The 22,969-nt window shown below is 42.2% G+C and overlaps 1 protein-coding gene across 1 annotated transcript in view; it reads right to left on the bottom strand.

The window, feature by feature from the left end:
* Positions 1 to 22,574, bottom strand: part of LOC140363039 (serine/threonine-protein kinase MRCK alpha-like) — a 53,545-nt gene extending 30,971 nt beyond the window's left edge. Inside the window, exon 1 of the mRNA XM_072449358.1 lies at positions 22,092 to 22,574. Within this exon, the coding sequence (XP_072305459.1) occupies positions 22,092 to 22,269 (178 nt within the window). The 5' untranslated portion in view covers positions 22,270 to 22,574. The remainder of the gene's footprint in view (positions 1 to 22,091) is intronic.
* Between the last annotated feature and the right edge of the window lie 395 nt (positions 22,575 to 22,969).

Raw genomic sequence — 22,969 nt, 5'->3', positions numbered from 1 at the left:
AGAACAAAATGAGCATGACCCGATATGACCCAAGAACGAGGAAGAGATGGATTTTAAAACAAGGTGTAACGACTGGACCAGTAGCGCTCGTATCACAGCTAATGCTAACTATTAGCAAGGTAGATACAAACATAATTGGACATGATATATTTACACTCAAATTCACACTAGGGATATTACGTATAGCCAATTAGCACAACATTGCATTAGCCTTACAACCAGTTGGAAATATAGCCTGGGGCAAGTTTGAAATTAATGAATTGAAAAAGGTAAACTTAGAATGCTAGAAGTAATAGTGTTGCAAATACTAGTAAACAATTAACACTAGCCAGGGAAAAATGTACTTTAAAATGTTAGCAGTGGTCATTTCTCACTTTCCCCATGCGTTCATAGTATCATCATTCTTCACTGTGATCATATATGGCGCTTTGTGGTTTAATATAAGAATCAAGATGAAGACATTGAAGGGCGAGCTGGATAAATGATCCATCAAGGTTATCAAAAAAAGAAAAATACAAGCGTGGTGTGACTTAATAGCACGGCTCTTAAAAGAGAGCTGGTTCCAGACATGAGTTCAAAAACAGCCTTTAAAGCTATTCGACCGTAAGTAGCACAAAAACATCCACTCAATTACCTCGATTACAGATGGAAACGCAGCCAGAGTGCTTTATGTCACGGCCAGATGTGTTCCCCAGTCCGGTTTCAGCTTAACATCACGTTTGGGACCTCCAGATGAGGCCCGGGGGCATTGACAGAAACCCCAACACACATTTTGTCATGTCTGGTACACGTCTGTTCCCAGAAAGGTCAGGATAAACCATTTAATTATTGATACTGATATTCCGTATGCTTCAAGGGTAAATAGGGAATCACTTTCATAGCTTTGGGGCATTAAATTGCATTAGACGCTAGACTGCACATCAGTGGTACCAGGATTCCTACAGAACAGCCAGTCCGACACACCCATCCCCCGACAGCTAAACCTCAGCTACCCAACGAGCTTTTCCATCTACCACTGTCCCACTTTTCATTTTCCAGTCAGAATGTCATATTACTAAGCATTCGTTCGTCTCCCTTCACCCACCGACTAAAGGATGGCCGTTTTGCATGGCGACGGTAGGCAGGACTGAACATAAAACTAACTAATTCTCATGTATTCATCTCTACAGACAATGAATACATCGAATTTAAACTTTTTCTTCCAGTGGTGAGGAGCCTAATTTGGCAACTGTAGATGACTATAATCATCCAACCCCATGACCCATGACCAAATGACAAATACATAAAAGCATTTGCGACTGAAAGATTCAAAAGCCAAAGAACAGGGAAGAGGAAAGAGTCTCTAATGTTGCGGCGGCAAAAATCCATTTGGGACACGATGTGAGAAATGTGCCTTGAAGGAGCGGGTTTGCATCAGCTAATGTCGTCTGTACAGGAAGTCATCAAGTCGATCAAAGGAAACTCTTGAGCCCTGCATCCACCGCACGGCCCACATGGCAAACAAAAGCATTTAGACTTCTGAGTCAACACAGAGGTCTGATAGCATCTACAGAGAGAATATGAAAGGATCTGCCCCAACACTGCCTGTGGACTGGTGGAGGAAAACGCCAGGTGCTTCTTTGTGCTGTCAAAAATAGGCCAGTGTTGATAGTAACGGAGCGATGACACTGATAAGACGGCAGCAGAAGGCTGAGAAAGGAGCGCAGTAACAACCAAAGAACTGATACTGAATGAATAATAGATAAGCAAAATATGTATCTGCCATAACTTGCAATGTCATAACATACAACTTTGTCCTGAGAATTATGTCATCAGGACAAAAATAGAGACAATACACAGACTGCATTTATTATTCAACATTATGAGTTTCAGTACAATGTTAAAAGCACTGTGTTTTAGTTTGTCCAAATGTTCACAGGTGCAAATGAGCATAACCTGGCACGAGCACCTTTCTTTGGATTTTGTCCCTGTTTACATAGAATATCATACCAATTCATCTTAGTCCCTGGATTGCCTGTTTCAAAAGAGCAGTGGAGCATGCAGTTAGATCTGTAAGTTTGTTTAAGGCTCATTCTCCATAAAATCATACATATTGTAGATGGACTAGTGAACAAAAATATGATACACCTCTTGATGATAGACATTTGTACGTTTTTGAAGTTTAGTGGGTACTTTTCCTACTTTATCTCCGTCAAACGATCAATAGAATTGTGTGTGTGTGTGTGTGTGTGTGTGTGTGTGTGTGTGTGTGTGTGTGTGTGTGTGTGTGTGTGTGTGTGTGTGTGTGTGTGTGTGTGTGTGTGTGTGTGTGTGTGTGTGTGTGTGTGTGTGTGTGTGTGTGTGTGTGTGTGTGTGTGTGTGTGTGTGTGTGTGTGTGTGTGTGTGTGTGTGTGTGTGTGTGTGTGTGTGTGTGTGTGTGTGTGTGTGTGTGTGTGTGTGTGTGTGTGTGTGTGTGTGTGTGTGTGTGTGTGTGTGTGTGTGTGTGTGTGTGTGTGTGTGTGTGTGTGTGTGTGTGTGTGTGTGTGTGTGTGTGTGTGTGTGTGTGTGTGTGTGTGTGTGTGTGTGTGTGTGTGTGTGTGTGTGTGTGTGTGTGTGTGTGTGTGTGTGTGTGTGTGTGTGTGTGTGTGTGTGTGTGTGTGTGTGTGTGTGTGTGTGTGTGTGTGTGTGTGTGTGTGTGTGTGTGTGTGTGTGTGTGTGTGTGTGTGTGTGTGTGTGTGTGTGTGTGTGTGTGTGTGTGTGTGTGTGTGTGTGTGTGTGTGTGTGTGTGTGTGTGTGTGTGTGTGTGTGTGTGTGTGTGTGTGTGTGTGTGTGTGTGTGTGTGTGTGTGTGTGTGTGTGTGTGTGTGTGTGTGTGTGTGTGTGTGTGTGTGTGTGTGTGTGTGTGTGTGTGTGTGTGTGTGTGTGTGTGTGTGTGTGTGTGTGTGTGTGTGTGTGTGTGTGTGTGTGTGTGTGTGTGTGTGTGTGTGTGTGTGTGTGTGTGTGTGTGTGTGTGTGTGTGTGTGTGTGTGTGTGTGTGTGTGTGTGTGTGTGTGTGTGTGTGTGTGTGTGTGTGTGTGTGTGTGTGTGTGTGTGTGTGTGTGTGTGTGTGTGTGTGTGTGTGTGTGTGTGTGTGTGTGTGTGTGTGTGTGTGTGTGTGTGTGTGTGTGTGTGTGTGTGTGTGTGTGTGTAGCTCTGGAGGTGGCCAGTAGAGAACAGACACTGACAGCTGGATGAGCCCCGAGTTTGGACACCGCCAGGAGAAACAACACGCTTAACAACAAATGACTTTATGGCAACGCAGAACTCACACAGGACACAGCAGGAGCTTTCTGTACCGCAGTGAGAGCTGGAAAAACATGAGTCAACAACATCATAGTGACGCTGTCTGCTTGAAGAGAATGAATGGCTTTTTGTAAACTTTGTCTAAGCTAGTTCAATGATTGGTCTGTGTCAATAGAATTCCGTATGTGAACTCACTGGACACTGATGTATCAATTAACGGTGAACTGGTTGAAACCCTTGTTCGTCAATGATTTGGTCTTTCCTGGTTCCTGGTATGTGACGTGGGCTGGTAAAAGGAGCATCCCCTTTGACGGTGGCATCGTTTGAACTAAAGTTTATTCATGATTTTCTTATAATTTACAATAAACAAAGAGTCTTTATAGCGAGTCTGTCCAGTCCTTCTTCGTTACGGTCGTCTCCGGTCTCCCTCTTCCCCACAGCTGTCGGACTGTGTGTGGAGATTCCTTTCCTATAAAGAGCTCGGGGAAAACCCTGGGAGGACAATTTGAAGCACACCAGCCCCTGTTGAGGAATGTTCATATCCCACTGAGCAATAACTGTCCAGTGTCCATCGAGCTGCATCTTCGGCCCGCTTTTAACTAGTGCATGTTCCAATCCACGTTTTCTATACCCTCTTCCAGGCTCATCCTCTGAAACATACAGTATTTTCCCCTTCGAATGCTAGCTACGCATGGAAACTAAAGGAGGGGCTTGTCGTTAATGCGCTATGGCCCTAAGTGACTGGTACAGCGCGGCACTGGCATTACACCATGTAAGGCTTTGAATCACGCAGAGACCACCACAACGATCAACCGGATCAAAACATCCAGCAGGCATTCGTGAAATCCTAACAGGAAAAGTGGGTGAGAGTTATGAGATAATTCCTGCACCCGCTGCCTCTCCCTCTTTCCCGCTCTCTGTTGGGTGGGGGAGGAGAAGCTGGGGGGCAGGTAACAGGAGCAGGAATGTGTCGGGACTACAAGGTGATACGGGTGAGAAAGCGGAAGAGCGGAGTAAGACGGAGATGACAGATGAGGAACGGAGGGAGAGAGGAAAACAGGAAGAGAGTGAGGAAATATGAAAAGTCCACAAACAAAACACAAGCAACAGATATAAAGTCTGAGGGGTTTAACCGTATACACATGCATTTGCTTAGGCTGTGCAATTAAACAAATTTGAATACAATAAAGACTGTAATTTCTAATTGGCAATGATATGCTTGAGTCTATTTAATCGAGGAGTCCACAGCCAGTTGCATGCGAGTACAAGCATGTGGTTGTGAGCAGAGTTTCTAACTTTGAGAGACAGAAATGTATACGTTATGGCATTTAATAAAAGTCTGCATCACAGAGTTCAGGAAATTCATATTGAAAGCCATTTTTATTGTTGAAAATCAAAAACGTTTGATAATTTGTTGTCACACTGCCCAGCCTTACTTTGAGGCATTTTTGAACGCAAAATATACCACACAAATATGACTGTTACATTGCTAAATATGATGAAGAAGACAGCACCTCTTTGTAGTGTTTTAAATGGAATTACTTTATTTGATTGCAGTATTTTCTCATCATTGGCATTTGATTATGCTTTCTCTAGTGTTCCTTCACAAATCCATGTCAAACTTAATTGCAGTACTAGAACTGTACTGGTTTATTTGCTGCAACCTCTGATATTATGGCACAGAAAATGTTACTTTTATGTAAATGTTTCCCTCCCCTACTGCAAACATGCACAGCGCCGTTTACTTCACAATAAGCCGGGTCTTCTGTGTTCAATTCCCTTTGGCGATGCGTGTCAAGGTGAAGGTAACCACAGATCTCATTCTCACTCTGGAAACCTGCCCCCAGCCCGGGGTGCTTCACAGCCCGGGGTGCTTCACAGCCCGGGGTGCTTCACAGCCCGGGGTGCTTCACAGCCCGGGGTGCTTCACAGCCCGGGGTGCTTCACAGCCCGGGTCAGCAGGAAGAATCTGTAGCCAGTGACACCCAGAAAATGTATGTATTTCTAGAATATTCAGTTCAATTTAGAGAGTAAGTTTATTTTGATAATTTTATTGCCATTTGATGATGTTTCTCTCTCAGATTATGAGCAGGAGCTAATATTCCTGAATTGTCATATGAAATGTTCAATGAAAAAATAAGGAACATTTACAGAGGTTGAATCTGGTTTAAATTATCATTTCAGTGTTTCAGCTTAAGTCATTTGAAACCTGGCCGTCGTGGTAAATTGCTCGCCTTTAAATTCACCTAATCCCGTCTCACATGATCAGTAAACTGGAAATACACTTGTTTGTAGTATTAAACAGATTTTATGCTGCAACTTTATTAAAATAGTAGTTGCGGGGAGGACAAATTTACGTGAGATTGCAGTAGGAGAGTTAGCGCTACTGTTAATCACTTTTAGCTCTGTGGTTTGCTTGCCGTGTTGTTGTTGTTAGCAGAGCAGGAAGCTAATGCGCCAACTACAACCATAATTTATTTTTAAAAAAAGGACCAGAGACCATTCCATCGCTTTATTATTTTGAATAATTTAAGTTGAATGTTTAATCCCTAAAATATTACATCAGGCCTTAATAGTACTGAGAAGAGCTAATATTTTTATGTGAATGCAATTATGAACCAATTGTATGACTGCATGATTGCACCAGTCACAAGACATTCAACCATTGACAGCGCTGCAACAACCCTCTGGAGGAAACACTATTGTCCTCGGTATTTATGCAACTACAACATCCAGCGCAGTGGGAACAGACGTTTTGAATGCCCAATCTCAATTAAACATGCAGGTCAAATGTTAGTGGGATCTGAGACAAAACCCTTCTGTTAATTGCATGTCAATACTATAGTTCTGTTTTCCATTTCAGCATTAAAGAACGATAGAACGGCTGTGGCTTTAAGTCAGTTTAGTCTTGGATTTTGGAGGGGGAAAAAACAACAAAATTACCACGTTCTGTTCTCAAAATAAATGGAGCGAACTCGACGTGCTACGCTATGTATACACACATGCCCCAGAGCAGCAGCCGAACATACAACTGTGACTTTCAAGGCCGCAAAAACAAGACCCAACTACTAATTATAAAGTGCAGAGGAAAAGTGTCAGCGCAGAGACCTGAGAGCAAAAGCCTTTTGAAAGTATGCATCTGGCAACAGCTGGGCATGTCAGGACGGGCTGTTCCGGAGAAGGCAACAAGCAAAAAAGGTATATGAAATAGAAAGTATGCCGTGACTCTTACATTTCAAAAGGAGTCATCAGAATGTTCTCTGGGCTTATGGCCTGCATGTTAATAACACAAAAGGATTGAAAGTAGGCCAGGGCGATATGAAAAATTAATTATATCGGTTTTAATTCAAAATGAAAATGTTTTTCAATATGATTTTTTTGAACAAGAATAGTTTTGCTTTGCTTGCTCTATGTGTTTGCTTGATAGTAAACAGTTTGTCTCCAAAGTATTAATTGCACAGCCCTAACATATTCTAATAATTACTAATATCAATAGAATATAACAAATAGTTTACAATTTACATTATTGTTAGTAATTATGTAGTCATTTCCTTACTAAATTAATGCCAATGTATAAAAGCAGTTCATGAAAAAATTATCTTGTAGCAATTAGGTGTGCCGTGTATATGCTGTATAAATCACAAGGACATTCATAAAACGTTCACAAAGGGCACTCCATCAGTCGAGTTTTAAGTTAATGCCAAAGTTTGGATGTACTTTTCACAGAATCGAACAGTCCATCAAGAACCCTAAAGTGAGTTTAACGAGCAGTTATTGGTAACACGAGGCTTATGCACGGTGGACCTGTGCACGAGGCCGAGGTGAGGCTCAAACAGCAGCAGGAGCCGCAGACACACAGTGTGACCTCAGTGATAAGCAGATTGAGCGAGCGTGGGCCGGCTCTTGTTGTGACGAGGACCCACACCAGCTCTGAGCGCCGATAAACCGCCGGCTTCTCCCTGTCCGAGCACGGGTCAGGTGATTTACAGGAAGGACACTGATCTGGGAGCAGGCTCTGCACTCTGGAGTCTCGGGCGGGTGCGGTTTAATCAAGAATTATGATTATAGATGCACCAATATAAATACTGACAATTTTAGAAGCAAAATGTGTCGTGTAAATTTAATCTATACAAGAAATGCATTAATTGATGACCAAATTTGGTGCATCAAGATGAGGAAAACATTTGTTATTGCACCAAGACGAGTCATTTGCCTTACGCCTAAAGTCAAAATGGTTATCAGTTAATGTCAGCGCTCCTCGTTTCTATTGCTCTAAAGCACTTGTTTAAAGATCTGTTTCCCTCTCATTTCACAGATATAATGAATAAATGGAGTTTTATTTTCCAAATGGGTTCCACTCAGTACAATAATGCTGATGCAGCCACAGACATTGTGATTGGATAGACACAAGCCACAGGGTCCACGTTTTCATTTGCATCATTGTGTCTTTTTTGCATAAATTAGCCATAATTCAGGTTTTCAGCAGAGCAATGAAAAACAACAAAAGAAATTGCTCATTTTGGGCATTTGTTAATCAGAAGGTCCAAGGGGAAAGAACAATTATAATAAAGGGATTCAGAAAACAGATGTGTGCCTAACAAAGCAATTAAGGCAAAGCATCTGACTGTAGCAGGATTAATCCATAGCGTATGGGAGGGAGCTAATGAGTAATATCAATGTTAAAGGTGTTTGAGAGGGAAAAAAAGATCCATTATAACAGCATCACGGGCATGTGGAATCTTTAGGATGATTAAAGATTATTAGGCCCGAGCGCCACAAGCTGGCGAGAGGCCTATTAATCTCGTAAGGCCGTGCAAAGAACGGCTGCGAAAGTGCGCACAAAATCGAGCGCGAAGCGCTCGCCCACTTCCAAACACTCACTAACGCACTCCTCCACTCATGCACGCCCCGTGCATACTAATTAGTTGTAGGAAAATGGAACATTACCGTTGTAAACGGGCGAAGCCCGTGCAAAAGTTCGCACTAAACGAGCACTTTACATTGGGATGACGACCGCTTCGCGGTCGTCATCCCCATATAAAGCACTCATTTGCGCTAAGTAGCTCACGAATACGTTCCCCATCTCTTGCATGTTCCGTGCATATAAGCATGTAAGGCAAACATTATTACTGTATAGAGGGCCAAAAACACAAAGTGGGCGGAGCCCACTCAAAATTATCGAAAGTACCCGTCAGTGACCAGGGACCCACACCATGAGGTAGGAAAGCGCGAGCGCTTTCCGAAAATGTATAGTTTATGATATTTGAAAAATGGGAAACATTGTTTTCGCATCGGAATATTATTCTTTCTTTCTTCTTCTTCTTCTCGGGACCAACCCCCCTATTTTTCACCCAGTGAACATTGACGAAAAGTCACAAAAATTTGCACGCCTCTAAAAATCGTGCCTCTCTACATTCTGGCTATTTCCCTTTTCTAAAATAAAAAAAATTGGCGCGTCAGCGCCCCCAAATGTACCAAAAATGCATTGAGAGATGGGAAATGACCCAAAAAAAATCTGATCGTAGAATCATGAAATTTGGCGCAGAGGTAGATGGTGACAAGAGAAGTAAAAAATATTATTACGGCAACGCCGTCCGCCCAACCAAATGTCGGTCATATTGCTTCAAAAATGGCTAAACATGACTTCGGAGTTTTTCCAAACGTCGTACTTTTACGAACTCCTCCCAGGGCGTTGGCCCTAAAAAGCTGAAATTTGGTGAAAATGCTACTGAGGAGTGGGACATCAAAAGTTATCCAAATTACATTGATACCTCTCACGGTCTCTGTGCGGCGAAGCCGCAAACTGTAGCTAGAATTTCAGAAATCTCCCATATTTAAAATTTCTGCCGTTTGCGCAGATAAAGTCCGAATTGCGTCAAATTAGAATCAGTTGTTAAACTCTTTGCCCTAAACCTACTTGAAGTGAAATAAATTCATTTGGCGCCACAGCGCCCCCTACAGATTTTATATGGAGGTTAAATGTTTAGTTTTGCGAAATTATATGAAATTTGACACACAACTCAATTTTAGCATCCCCATCAAAAAAGTCAATGACTCATGTCATAATTGTTATGGCGTTGCCGTAACGATGACCGAAACCTTTCATGTTATTCTAATGGGGAAATCGCCAGAACATGTTTACACTTTAGACTTTCACAAACTCCTCCCAGGGCGTCAGCCCTATTAACCTGAAATTTGGTGAGACTCATCTTCAAGACCATCAAAAGTTATCCACATTTTCATTCAAAGAGTCACGGTGTCTGTGCGGCAAAGCCGCACATTTTGCCAAGAATTCAAAATAAAATTGCTTTTTGATGGTAAAACAAAGGGGAGAAGATGTGACAGCGTCACAGATTCAGCAGTAGGCGTAATAAAAGGACAATTGGGGCGCGTTAGCGCCCCCTCCTCTTGTGGCGTGGCGGCGGTGTGGCGGCGGCGTGGCGGCGGCGTGGCGAGGGCCGATCATTGCCGCTTGCGGCTATATTTATTATTATTATTATCCTCATTATTCTCAAGATTCAGAAGGTGGTTTTGTTATTTGTCAAACCTTGATGAGCGCATGTGGATGGCGAGTGTTCATAAAGATGATTATATTGTATATTTTTCTTGCTGCCGAATTGTTGTTAATACAATAAGGGAAAATTCATAGAAGTGAATCATCCAGTTCTGTCCCATGTATGTGATATTATTCAGTATTTTTGTGCAAATAAGTATCTGGTTTGTCTAGATTATTGATAAGTATCTGGGTAACAATTTTTTAGACAGTTCTAATAGCAAATACACAATTGCAGTATTTCTACACACGTGTGTGATAAATTGGTTCCAATTGGTAACAGTATGCATGCCACACATGTGAGTCACGAGTGCTGAAGTCCTTTGCAGTTCCTATGAAAAAGGCTTGGCACACTGCGTTTCTGTTTACTTAAATGACTATTACAGCACAAAGGTAAACACACACACAGAACGGGAGGTATCACAACATTCCTATGAATATTGTCAAAGTAATTAGAAAAGTATGTCTGCTGGTGCATTTATCTGCTGGTGCATTTACTGCATGTTATTTGGAAACAATGAAGCAGCTGTCTATTTATAGAAGTGACAAACAGACAATTCACTGGGAACAATTGAGATTCCAATGGGAATAACCACAGGCTGGCCCAAAAATGTCTCATGGTACAAAAACGACAACTTAATCAGCACATTTTTAAATTATCACCGCATTACATCAGAACAACTTGTTAAAATGTCAATATGAAGTTGATATATTGCATATGTTACAGCAAAACAGACACTTGCTAATGTTTCCTGAACAGTCTCTCAGTTCCATGTGGTTATGTGCATGTCATTGTTTATTCATAATTAACGATGTTTGGAGGCTGATCCCTCTTGTCTATTGAAAATGTTTTGTGGTTTTAAATCTGGGTATCACTGCGAAGAAGCGAGCAGTTCTGTAAAAAAACAAGTCATCAGATATGTGCGTCTCATACTGACACAGTATGAAAAATAACATCAACACATTGAAACTGACAGGACATACATATAAGGCTATAAATAGCTCAGGTCACCCTCAAAGTGGCCTGACATACAGAGGGTGTCGCGTCATTCATGCTAGCTTCAAATATCTGCACAGCTAAGCTATTGCTGATGCTCATCTTTTTTAGTTTCTCCACTTGTAGGCTTTGCTCACACTTCTACTCTGTGATCGTCAGCCTCTTCCTCTGAATGTGATAAACAACTGAATGTGAGGTTCAGTGCTGAATCGTGAAGGCTTCGGATCTACAGATTGACCCAATATAGGGGTTTTCAAGTAGATGCAGATTGTTTAGCATTCATGGAAACCTATGGCAATACTTTTGGGACGATTTGTACAGTAAGACCTGAACAAAACTTGAGCAAATATGAATTAAACAGTCTTGTGTTCACACCCATGCAGTTGAAAAGGAGCAGTTTCATTGCGGACAAGTTTATTCCGCATGAAAAAACAAAATCGAACCCTCATCGTTAGAAAGATGCCAGTACAAACTTCACCAGTGGGTTGCAGTCTGAACACAGCTCTAGTGTGGATGTGTTGACAGCTTATTAGCAGTCCAGACTGTCTCGTCACACAGAGGGGAGTGTGCTTGCATAACAAAGCACTGCAGCAGTAAATGTTGTAGCTAAGCAGCTATCAGCCGCTGGAGCGCAGGCCTTATTTGGCTTGGACAAATTCAAGGAGCACAGCGCTGTCCCCGTTACATGGCATGATGCGTCTTTACCACGGCGATGGGATTATGTTTGGATTCCAGCGCAGATCTGCCTGTCCGTGTGCTGCCACTAAAGGCTCTGATCCCCTTTAACTCGTGGGACAGTGCGCACAATAAAACCTAAAGTCCAAACATCTCTCTCTCTGGTTTGTGCCCTGCACAACTGCGCTCACTGTCACTAGGCAGAGTGTTACAGCAGCATTCAGAGAGCTGCAGAGGAGGGAGGAGAGGGAGGAGAGGGAGAGCAGGGAAGCAGACGGACGAGGAGAGGATGGAGCGAAAGGGCAAGACGACGAGGACAAAATGAGAGAACAAGAAGTCTGCTGCACTGCGGAGTTACAGTCCATATTGGACCATGTGTTGGTACAACTTCACGTGATAAAACACATATTCCTTTCCCGTTATGTTAATGGAATCAGTAACAATGAGTTATTGAATTTAGGGTTGTCACAAGTATTGATTTCTGGATATACTAAAACTAGTATCGAAACTAGATTCTCATTTGAAGTATCAATACTGAAAAATACATTTAGAGACACAACTGGACCTTTTCTGAATAGTTTTTAAAATCATTTTACTTTAAATCATACATAAAAAACATTTGGTAAAAATAATCAAGTAACAAGTAGGACATGGTATCAAGTAAGAAGCCTGACTTTTAGTATCGAAAATCGAGTTTGAAACTCTAATCTGATTTGCCAAAATGCAATGCTGGCTACACCAACACATGTTGAGGTTGCCTCAACATGTGTTGGTGTAGAAAAGGTCCGATGGAGGAGTTTGTTTACATGTTTATTTGTTTACCACTTAATTGTCACAGATCATAGTTAATCTGCATACATGTGAAGACATTGATGGAACTGGGCCTAAGTCAAACAGCAGGACGGGAAGTTCTACCGGACAAAGAGCCAAAAACAGCTGCTTCTCTCCAACATTGCACCTCAGCTCCAGATTCCACAGGCCGAGCAGTAGAGAGTGGTCTGAGTCAGCGCTTTCACACACACAGCTGAGCCCCTGCACTGTGGCGAGGGGAGGCTCGAGCCACGGCAGGCGCACAGGGACAAAAAGCCCCGGCACACTGGTGGTTTGGCTTCCTGCACTGTCTTTTCAAGCAGTAACTGGATATGAACTACAAGAACAAGAGCATATGGTAAACACATAAGCTCCTTATTTTATTGTTCCACTTTCATCTCGAGTACATTCACTGTCCTGTTTGAAACAGTCTGAACTGCAGTGCTAGCAGCTTTAACACACAAGACCACACAATCTAAATAACTGCACTGATTAAACTGTGTCCTAACCAACGATACTGATGTTTGTGAATTCTCTTCATTAACAATGGCAATAAACCTTATTCTGATACTGAATGCCTACACAGTAATATATTGTTTAATCCATGTAGAGCCAATTCTTGATCATTATGGTTATGGTAAAGGTTATCTTTAAAATCCCAGTAGGGAAATGTGTCTTCTGCATTTGACCCATCCTTCAATGTCGCTGTGGCAACCTGTCAGAAGCAGTGATCTCAGCAGTGCCCAGTGACCTATGTCCAGCTGAGCTCGGCTTGGGAAAGTAGATGGGTGAATCCCACTTGCCGTGTCTCGTTATGGTGAGAATGTATTACCTCAGTCAAGGGTAAGCCACAAACATTAGTGGTTTAGAAAACAACAATATGGGTTTTAGACTAATGAAGAGGCGCTGAATTAGTAACAACCACTTCTGTTACACAAGTGATTATGTGAACATTGTGTAATCAAAATCTTAAAACGATCAGCATACCTTTAATATCAGAATCTACACAAAGAGACAAACAGCTTGATTTCTTGGCACGTCCTTGTATCATCAAAGCCCTACAGTCATTCTGGTTCAAGACTGAGCTGGTGATGAGGAAGACACAGGCAGGAGAGCAGAGGAGGACAGAGAAATGGCAGTTACACATCGACACATTTGTCTCCTTTTCACCCAAAACACCTCCAAAGATAAAGACAATTGAATCAACAAACAAGTGCAGTTTAGTAACAGCAAATTTGTAATAAAACTGAATTGAAATCCAACTGTTTTAGAGTGAGGATGACCAATTACTAAGGTGCAGCACAGGATTTCTATAGTACTAAAAACGTTTCAAAAAAAGGTCCAAATGTAATCCTCACTTTGTTAATGTATTCCTAGTATCCTGATTATTCACTGAGATGAGTTTATAGGAGTTTCACAACTTTCAGGAGGCCAGAGTGAGTTTGGGTGTCACAGCACTGCTAATAACAAATAGCATGCTACTAGCACACCAGCATTACTTCTTGGTCTGTGGACGATAAAAACATCAGCAGCACATGGTGTTATTTTGACCCTGAGACCTGCTTTTCAATATATCTGTGCTACAGCAAAACAAACTATTTTTCACATCAAAACATTTGAATGTTAAATCCACAGATGCCCAATATATATATATATTTCTATTATCAGCACAAAAATGTAAGCAGCCAAACTAAATTGCCATGATGAACAAGGAAAGCCTTTAGCTGAATCAATACATTGTGTCAATTACTATTTAGGTCTAATAAAAAGGTAAAATCTTATAATTTCATAGCCATACTGACAAATAAAAAATGCAAATAGTAGATTTAGCTGTGGTATGTTAAGCCCATTAGAGTGAACTATCCCAGACTTCAGACTTCTGTTGGCTAGAAATATATGCATCTTCACAACATTAATTGAACTAAGAATAAAACTCATTTGTCCATTGAACAACTTTAAAAAACAACCTTGAAAATGATGTTAATAGTGAAGTGTTGTGTCTGGGCGATTGCATTCATGTTCAAGGCTAAAGTACGGGGTCAAAAAATGCTTAAAAATCACTGACTTAATCCAAGTCATGCCGATTCCTGATAAGTAGCACTTCATGAGGACTATTACAGGTCATGCACCTTTTACAAGTATGATGTTCCTTTGTGCTCTGACAGGACGTTGGGGCTCTATAGATTTAAATTATAATAGTGAATAAACAAAATGTTACTCGGCGTGAACTTTAGTAAATAAGAAGCAAATGAGAAAGTGCCAGTCAGGATTCATTTTCAGTAACGAACTCTGGCTCCTGAAAGGTCGCCTAATGACCTGCACGGTTCCTATGGGAGCAGAGAGGAAGCCCCGCCCCCCGGCACGTTCTGATGACGCATCACAATTAGCAGCAGGCATTTCCCTACCACAAAGCCCCAGACGGACTGAGCTGGAGGACTGTGGAGCTAACCACATGGACAAAATCCACTGAGCTCTGGACATCACATCAGTTTAGATTATGTAGCCACAACACAGCAATTCAATATTAGCAGTGAATCAACTGTTATAGCAGGCCGCACACTTTACAACGACGTCATCGTTTAAACTCCCTGAAAATGATGAGGATTGAGTCCATCCAAAACCTGTGCCTAACTAGTTGACTTGACGTCTGGGTTTTTATAGTTGAAAAACTGCAATACCGTATTTTCCGGACAATAAGTCGCACCAGCCAAAAAATGCATAATAGAGAAGAAAAAAACATATAGTTGCACCGGAGTATGAGATGCGGTTGCGCAAGTGTGAAAATAAGAAATAATATCACATTTACTTATACTCCGGAGCGACTTAAGTATAAATATAAGTACAAGTCGCACCCCGGCAAAGAATATCAATATTATAGTCCGGAATATACGGTAATCACAAGTAAGAACAGAAAAGTGGGTGGAGATAGGAAGTAGGTGAAAACATTATAAGGTGGTTAAAAGCTCAGAAAGTGTGTTGCCAAAAGGACAGAGAGGAAGACAAAAATATGTCGTCTAAATTAGTGCCACACACACTTGGAGCTTTATGGTCTTGTGGATGATGTTTATTTGGGGAATAAACTCTTTCAGAGTGTGCTGGAGATAAAAGAAACAGGAATGTTTTGTTAATTACGTTAGAATCCCATTATTGACAACTTTAATCTGTTCAGCCAAGATAAAATCAATGAATTCATCAACTGGGACAGGGTGGATTTTTAGCATTGATTAGAAAAAAAAATGAAAGATCTCAATGACGAGCCATTTTGAACAGGTCAATCTGAACTCCAAATAAGCAGCTCTGCATGGGCCTCTCAGCTATGCCAATTGTTTGCGTCCGCAGTCTGAACAATAGGAAATGCTCTGCGCGCTGCATTGTGAGCCGGACAGTGACGAAGAACGTCCCGACACACAAACATCTGGCACCATTGGGGAAGCAGGAAATGGAACGTCTTCAAACTCGTCTCGTACAACATAACACTACGAGAGGTGGACGGTGACACAGCTGTCCCGCTTCTGCCCATGACATCATGCACGGAGCGGCGACACCAAATAGTCCGCGTGAGCCTTCCTGTTCCCAGTGCCCGCCCTGACAAAGCCGGCCACTCAGACAGGAAGCAGCACAAGCTTTTCCTGTGTGAGCAAGGATGTCCTGAGGAACCGACAGGAGTGGACCTGGATCTATAGTGAGACAATAAGAAGGGACAACAAAGAAACAAGAGACTGGACTGAGGCCTTGTCCTTTCAAAGAATTAAAAGGGCTGAAATAGAAGATTACAGCAGAGTGGGTTAAGCGATCGCCCACCAACAAGAAGGTAGCCAGTCTGAAAGTATTGTATTGTGGCCAGCTCCAAGAAGAAGGGCTCCCTGCAAGTCACTGTGTTACTGGTTTAGAACTTAAGAACAAGGACTGATCTTACGTCTACCTTATATTAATCAAGAAATGCATTATTTCTGCTTAAATCTACCGTGTACACCGTTCAAATTAATGATTTACTACATTTCTTAGACATCACACTGGACACACCTGGGCTGTATTCATGGTCCAGAGATCTTGGCTTGAAGCTGAATTTATAAACCTGTAACAAGTTAATTCTATTGAAACATCATACAACTCTTACTACAGTTATTCATAAGTGACTTCAAATGTCATCAAAACTGCTGCAAAGCATTCATGGTTGAGTAAAAACAAAACAATCTAAAACAGTCACATCGCACTAAATGCTCTTATTTTATTCTGGTCATGATGACGTTCCATTCTACATTCACAACATACATTCACACTCTTGCCCGCTCTGGTCTGGGCACTGGGATGTAGCCTTATTGGGCAAAGTGTTCGGGCGTGCTGCCGGGGCGTCCTGGCAGAGAAATGCCTGTTTGGGTGGAGCTCGCATCAGCTGCAAATGAACAGCTGGGGCTTGCAGGCGAGGCGAGTAGTGAGCCGGGATAGACAAAAGGTCAGAAATCTGCATGGTGTTTGCCAACTGTGGCTGGCACCCTTGCCCGCTTTCATTCAGCCGCCCCGGGGCAGGAAGAGGATGAAGCTAAACAAAAAGCAGGAAGTGGGGACAGGAAAACAGGAAAAGGGGATTTCAGAGATACAAGGAGGTACGAAGATGACCTCATGCCGAGATTGGAGCAGAATTCAAACGGAAAGATGAGAGGAACCAATTAGACAATTTAACAGGATTATAAAAAGTAGAATGGCGAAGAATCACCCATAAAATAGAGGGATAAAAAATGTAAAGATAAATGAACAGAAAACGAGAAAAAGGATGAAGCAGGTTAAAATCCTCTTTCGGGTCACAACTCCTGTCAACCATTAAAAGGATTAAAACATATTTTCTTTCACATAATCAGAAAAAAACACTGTAATTTAGAGATGTATTATTCTTATTCAAACATTGTGTATTCCTCTTCTTTCATTAAAACATAAATACTGTCAGTGGAAAGAAGCTCAACTTACAATTTGGAATAATGTTAACGCTTGAATCCTCCTGCTGCTTTAAAACTAGTTACTGTATATAAAATCCATGTCTGTTACTGTTACAATCAACAAATCAAACCTGATTCTTTTGCCTCTTAAGTCATTCATAATCAGCCATCTTCTCTATGGATTAAATTCCCAACTTATGTTTTTGAATGCTTATCAAACACTCTGACAGGAGGGACAGCCCTGGATTTTCCGAGCAGCAAGAAAATGAGACAATATGATCTTCAAACAAAACTATACATTTGAGAGATCCGAGTAACCCGACTTGTATGATACAGGTGTGCGGGCACTCTGTAATGCCTGTCCTATACGTGTGGACGGCATCAGGATACGGTGTACTTCCCCGGGTTGGTTTCCCCTGTGGCTGCGGGTCACGGTGGGGTCTCTATTTCAGCCCAAATGAGGTCACCAAACCAGTCAGAAAAGCAAAACCCAATGCAATGTTTGCCTTCCTCTCTGCGGCTCACATACAAGATCCAGAGGGGAACATGTCCGCCCCCTTTGTCCCGGAGGGTGCCGCTGTTTCCAGGAGGCGCAGGGGCAGAGACGTGAAGGTAATTCGATGGTTTGCGTGTGAGCGACTTGACAAAGGCGGATCACTCGCAAGTAAGAGGCGGCTAGAGTTTCACTGACTGGGCCCATCTTCCACCATTTGTCTGTGCGCTGGGATTTAACGTGTCGCAGACGGCTTGACTTTCAAAATATCCATTTCTAAAATCAGTAGTTGGCTATGATTTTGGGCCCGAGCGCTGAACTCCAATCAGAAATAAAAAGTCATAATTTGCTACGCTGCAATCTACGGTCTCGAGACATCCAATTCTCCAATTGATTGTCATCGCTTGTAATTTTAAGGGGTTTTAAGTACATTTCCTGAAGGAGAGTTTGCCAACAGCTCGTTTCCATAGAGATGTTATTGCCTTGCCTGCAAATGTCGGCAATGTCCCACTGTTTTGGCATTTAACTTATTCATCTTGCATTAATTCTAGTACAGGTGCTTTTATTGCTTTGAAAACATGCATTCTTAGTGAGTGTGGTCTCCTGTAAACTAGGGATGTCAAGGTTATTCGGTTAATCAATAAATGTGATTATTCAGGTCACAATATCGTAAAAACCAACAAATAATAATCGGGACAATTTTAGAAGCTAAATTAAGTATTTTTAGTTGAATTGATGGTCCAAAAAAATAGACCTAAATGTAAAGAACTTTCATTCTTTCTGACCGTTTTCTGACCGTTTCAGGTTCGTAAAGCCTCTTACAAACTTGAGAAACAGTAACATGTCAGACCAAGGGAAAGAAATAAAATAAGATTTCACCATTGTTTGGTCACAGTCTCAATAAGCGTGTCACTAAAGTTCAATATCGGGACATCCCTACTCTCCACAGATTCTACCTGTAACTTGGCTTTACATTCCAACAATGTGTGGGGGTTTGCTTTTGTGTTTTTTCAAATAATAAAAAGAAAATCAACAAACGGAAAGGATAGGCAGGAAAGGAACATCCCAAATCGAGAGTGTACGTGAAATTAAACACCATAAGCAAACACGATTGGATATAAACTTGCTTTTCATGACTAAAAATCCATCTGTAGATATTTAAAAAGGTGTTTAAAAGGTGTTTAATGGTCTATAACATTATCACATCATCTTCGACAGGTGCCCTTCTGTTGACACAAAGCAAGGCGCTAAAACAGACATCGCTAGACACCAAAGCCAAGCCTGGAACAACAGCGAACGCCATCACTGGGCACATCCAAAACGGACTCAACCAGGGCGAGCAAAAGCTGCATTGATTTGAGTGTTCACGATCAATGCAAAGAAAATAATAACCTCATCATAACGGGGCATTTACTGGTCATGATGATGCGCAAGAATCCTATAACAAGTGTGAAATGTACATACTTTTACAGTAAAGAATGACATGAGCAGTATAAGCTTAAGTCGATGCACGGGTTTTAACACTCCAAAGTAAATGAATAATAACAATAAATGTCTATAATTTTTAAGCAGTGGATTTTAGATTAGCATTTTGTGTGTCTGAAATATACCGTTCCAATATTCCAGACAAAAAAATGCATAAGAGAAGAAAAAAAACATATATAAGTTGCACTGGAGTATGAAATGCGATTGCAAGTGTGAAAAGAACAAATAATATCACATATAAGTTGCTCCGGAGTATAAGTATAAATATAAGTATAAGTCGCACTCCGGCCAAAACTATGAAAAAAGGTGCGATTTATAGTCCGGAAAATACGGTAATCTGTTATTGTATTATACTATAAATAAACAATTATAGAACTCAGTGGCAAAGTTCTCAAACATACTGCCATTTTTTATTTAATATATGCTATAGTTAACGACTATAGGGAGTTGGCTGAGTAAAAGTTTCAAAAATATATATAAATACCACTTCATGGATGTAAAAGTAAAGTCACTTGGGATTTGCTACTCATTTTGAAAATCCAATTGGTTCAGCTCAACCTCGGTCTCTCTCTGGGTCTCATTTTGACTCATTAACACTAACTTGAGAGGGCGAGGGACTCTCCTCGCCGCCCCTCCGGAGGAAAAGTATATAACAAGCGGCCTCTCGGGACATCCAGGACAAATAAGGCGCCCGGTCCCATCTGCGGCGCATGTTGTGTCTGCTGGAGTTTATAGTGTCAACACAAGGAAATGTCACTATTATGATGTCACAGTAAAAGAAAAGGGGTCGAGTACAGGAGATTGATGCAAGGCAATGGCGTGACACAGCTGGGCACGGGGCGAGCCAAGCCGTGAAACAGGACGTACGGGACACAGGGAATAAAAGAGGAAAAGGCCCTAAATCCAGGCCCTTCCAGGAGATCAGCGAGGCTCGGTCCACTTTGGCACGTTTTACAAGGTGGTCCAGATGGTGCTGCCTGGGCACTTAGCCACGACCCAACGCTAAAACCATTTGAGTGTTTTACTGCCGTGCATGCCAAAAGGATGACTACTGGAAGACGCGCTGCACAATACTGTTTTTGGTCAAGACGATCAACGCTCCAAAACAATGAGACTTCCGCTGTTTGTATCACGGTAACATTTGTGTGAGGATTGATTTCTGGCACACACTCAACCGACCATCAAGGACTGGGCCGACATAATAATTGACATGCCAAAAATTGAGATGATCACATTCAGACTAAATCTAAATGTGGACAAATTTAACTTTTAAATTTGGACAAAGAGGGACAAAATTAAGCCGGAAGAAATCTTCAGCACTATGTACAATGTCTTTCTGTGTGTTCCTTTTGATTTCATAAAGCTGGTCACCTTCTAGAGCAGTGGTAATACATTAAAAGGACATTTATCAAGTCATATTTAAAACAGCCGCTCAACAATTGGAAGGCTGATGGTTCAAATCTCACTTTTGAAAACGGATACTTTTAATTTCCTTGTGCAAAACACTTTGTTCACCTCGTTTAGTAAGTAGTGCTTTGACTGTGAGTAATAGATGTTTGTGCAGACTGTAGACCAACACTTAGACCAGCCCCAGGGCAGCTGTGGCTATGGTCTACACATGTAACTTACCACCTGCAACAGTGATCGAGGACTGAATGGACAATGCTCCAAACAGAAACTATAATTACACTATAAAAGCCTATTCAATATTTTGACCACTTTATAAGGTTTTCTTCCGACACTGCGACTAAAACAAAAAGGTGGCACTTTTAGGTACAATACAATGTAAATATAGTCTCATCATTTAATATCCCACTTCTACAAGACAACCCGACTTAAACCATGTGTCATGATGAATCAAAGGGATTAGAAGCGAAGAACAACAAACTTCAAGCGCCGACTCGTTCCCAAGGGTTGACAGCCAAGATTAAAGAGGAAGGGCTGCATTGATAAACAGACAGATATTTATATTCAAGATTGCACTTCAGTCAAAAACTGTTACCCAAGAATGTCCTGGCACACTTCGTCTGCTTTTCCCCGTTTCATATCCCGCTCCATTATTAATTCGCCCCAATACTCGTCTCCTCTGTGGGTTTTTTTTTAAACAGACAGCCGGGCCGAGTAGGCATGCTCCGGCAGCGAGCTGGGCCTCTGCGTCAGAACAGGGGGGGGAAAAAAGGTGAGTTGTTCACATTCCTGCTTCGTGCACAAACCAAACCCTGGATGTCACGGGCGCTTGCAGTTGCACCAATGGCAGGGCTGTTAGTGTATGTGCATGTGTGGTCCTACCTTACCTTTGCATTCAAACAAAGTGGCAGAAGTTCCTAGTAACAGGTTAATCAGAGGTATAGAGATTGAACGATTGCCTCGAGTTTCATTTCGAGGCTGTATCAGAATAAGCGGATATAGCTGGGTTATCAACGAGCCTTTTAACCTACGCACACACCCAGGACAAGGAAAACAAACCCGAGGTATTCAAAGCAGGGCTGAAGAGTAGGGCAGAATGTTGTGTGTTACGTGAGAAAGTGCGTGGACTCAAAAAAAAGGCAGCAGGACATGCTTCTGAGAGCTTTCCTGGCTTCAAATCAAACTTTTGAGCGGGCCTGTCTACGCTTTCCTTTCACTGCAGCCATGTCCCGTGCACCTATCCACCTCTGCTCCTGTCTGTGATGTTCCCCATAACCTATAAAAGTAGCACATTTCTTCTTTCTTTGATACAGTTTTTAGGAAAAGGCTTGACAAGAGGCCTGAGTGAGCCCCACTGCTACTATAAAAGGAATGTGTTAGGGGGGAAGAGGAGGGGGGCTACCATTACAAAGCATTTCAACGCCTTCAACAGCACAAACACGTCTCCAAAAACAGCCAAATAAAGTGTGTTTAATCTTACCCCAATCCAAAAACTCCAGGATGTTCTTCTCTCTTCTGAGTGGGGAGTTGTTGCACTCATCGTAGAGGCACACCAGGATATCCAGCAATGTCTCCACACTCAGGCAATGGCCACTGGACTGAACTGGCCCGTCCAACATGAGCTTTTCCAGCTTTTTCAAACGCACCTCTCCAGACATTGTTATTCCCTCTTGGTGGAACGTATTATAAAAGGATTAGCAATTTAAAAAAATATAAATATGTATGTCTGTGGTGAGGAATGGCCGATGCGAGCTGCTGCTGCTCCAGGGCCTTGTAGTTCTCAGTGCAGAGCCGCGTTCAAGCTCCCCCAACTCGTCCTGGAAGACAAAAAAAAGGGGAAAGAAAAAAGTTTGGACACGCTGCGGCTAATCCCACATAGCGTTTGCGTTATTGTTCTTACATGGAATCAAACTACGACACTTTCCCATTGCGTTAACCCCGACGAGAAGGAAGAAAAAGTAGAAGAAGTGGTGGTCATCGTCCGAGACCCCCAAGCCGCCTGCCCCGGACCAGTTTGAGAAGCGGGGGGGTTGTTTTGCAGTTTTTCCGCTCTTCTCTACGTGGAAATAGTCCTAAAACGGGTAATTCAAAGCACCGTGAGTCGTTTTCGTGGATGAGTGGCGTTTTCCATTCTTGCAGCGAGACGAAAGGCGAAACGCGGGGCAGATCTGCAGTGCTTACAAAGCCCCGGCAGCAGCAGCAGAAGCAGCAGCAGCAGCGCCCCTCCTCTGCTCCAGGAATGAAGGGCGACACAGGCTTAGTTAGCAGCCTGTTAGCATTAGCATCGGAGCTAGCCAACAGCGCGGCGGCGGCGGCATTAAACGTCACTTTTTATCGCCTCTCGAACACATTATTGCG

This window comes from Eucyclogobius newberryi, unplaced genomic scaffold (genome assembly GCF_026437365.1).
Source record: "Eucyclogobius newberryi isolate DKJ021-1_F unplaced genomic scaffold, fEucNew1.0.hap1 SCAF_1, whole genome shotgun sequence".
In the NCBI taxonomy this organism is placed as follows: Eukaryota; Metazoa; Chordata; class Actinopteri; order Gobiiformes; family Gobiidae; genus Eucyclogobius; species Eucyclogobius newberryi.
This window is presented reverse-complemented; position numbering and strand designations above follow the sequence as displayed.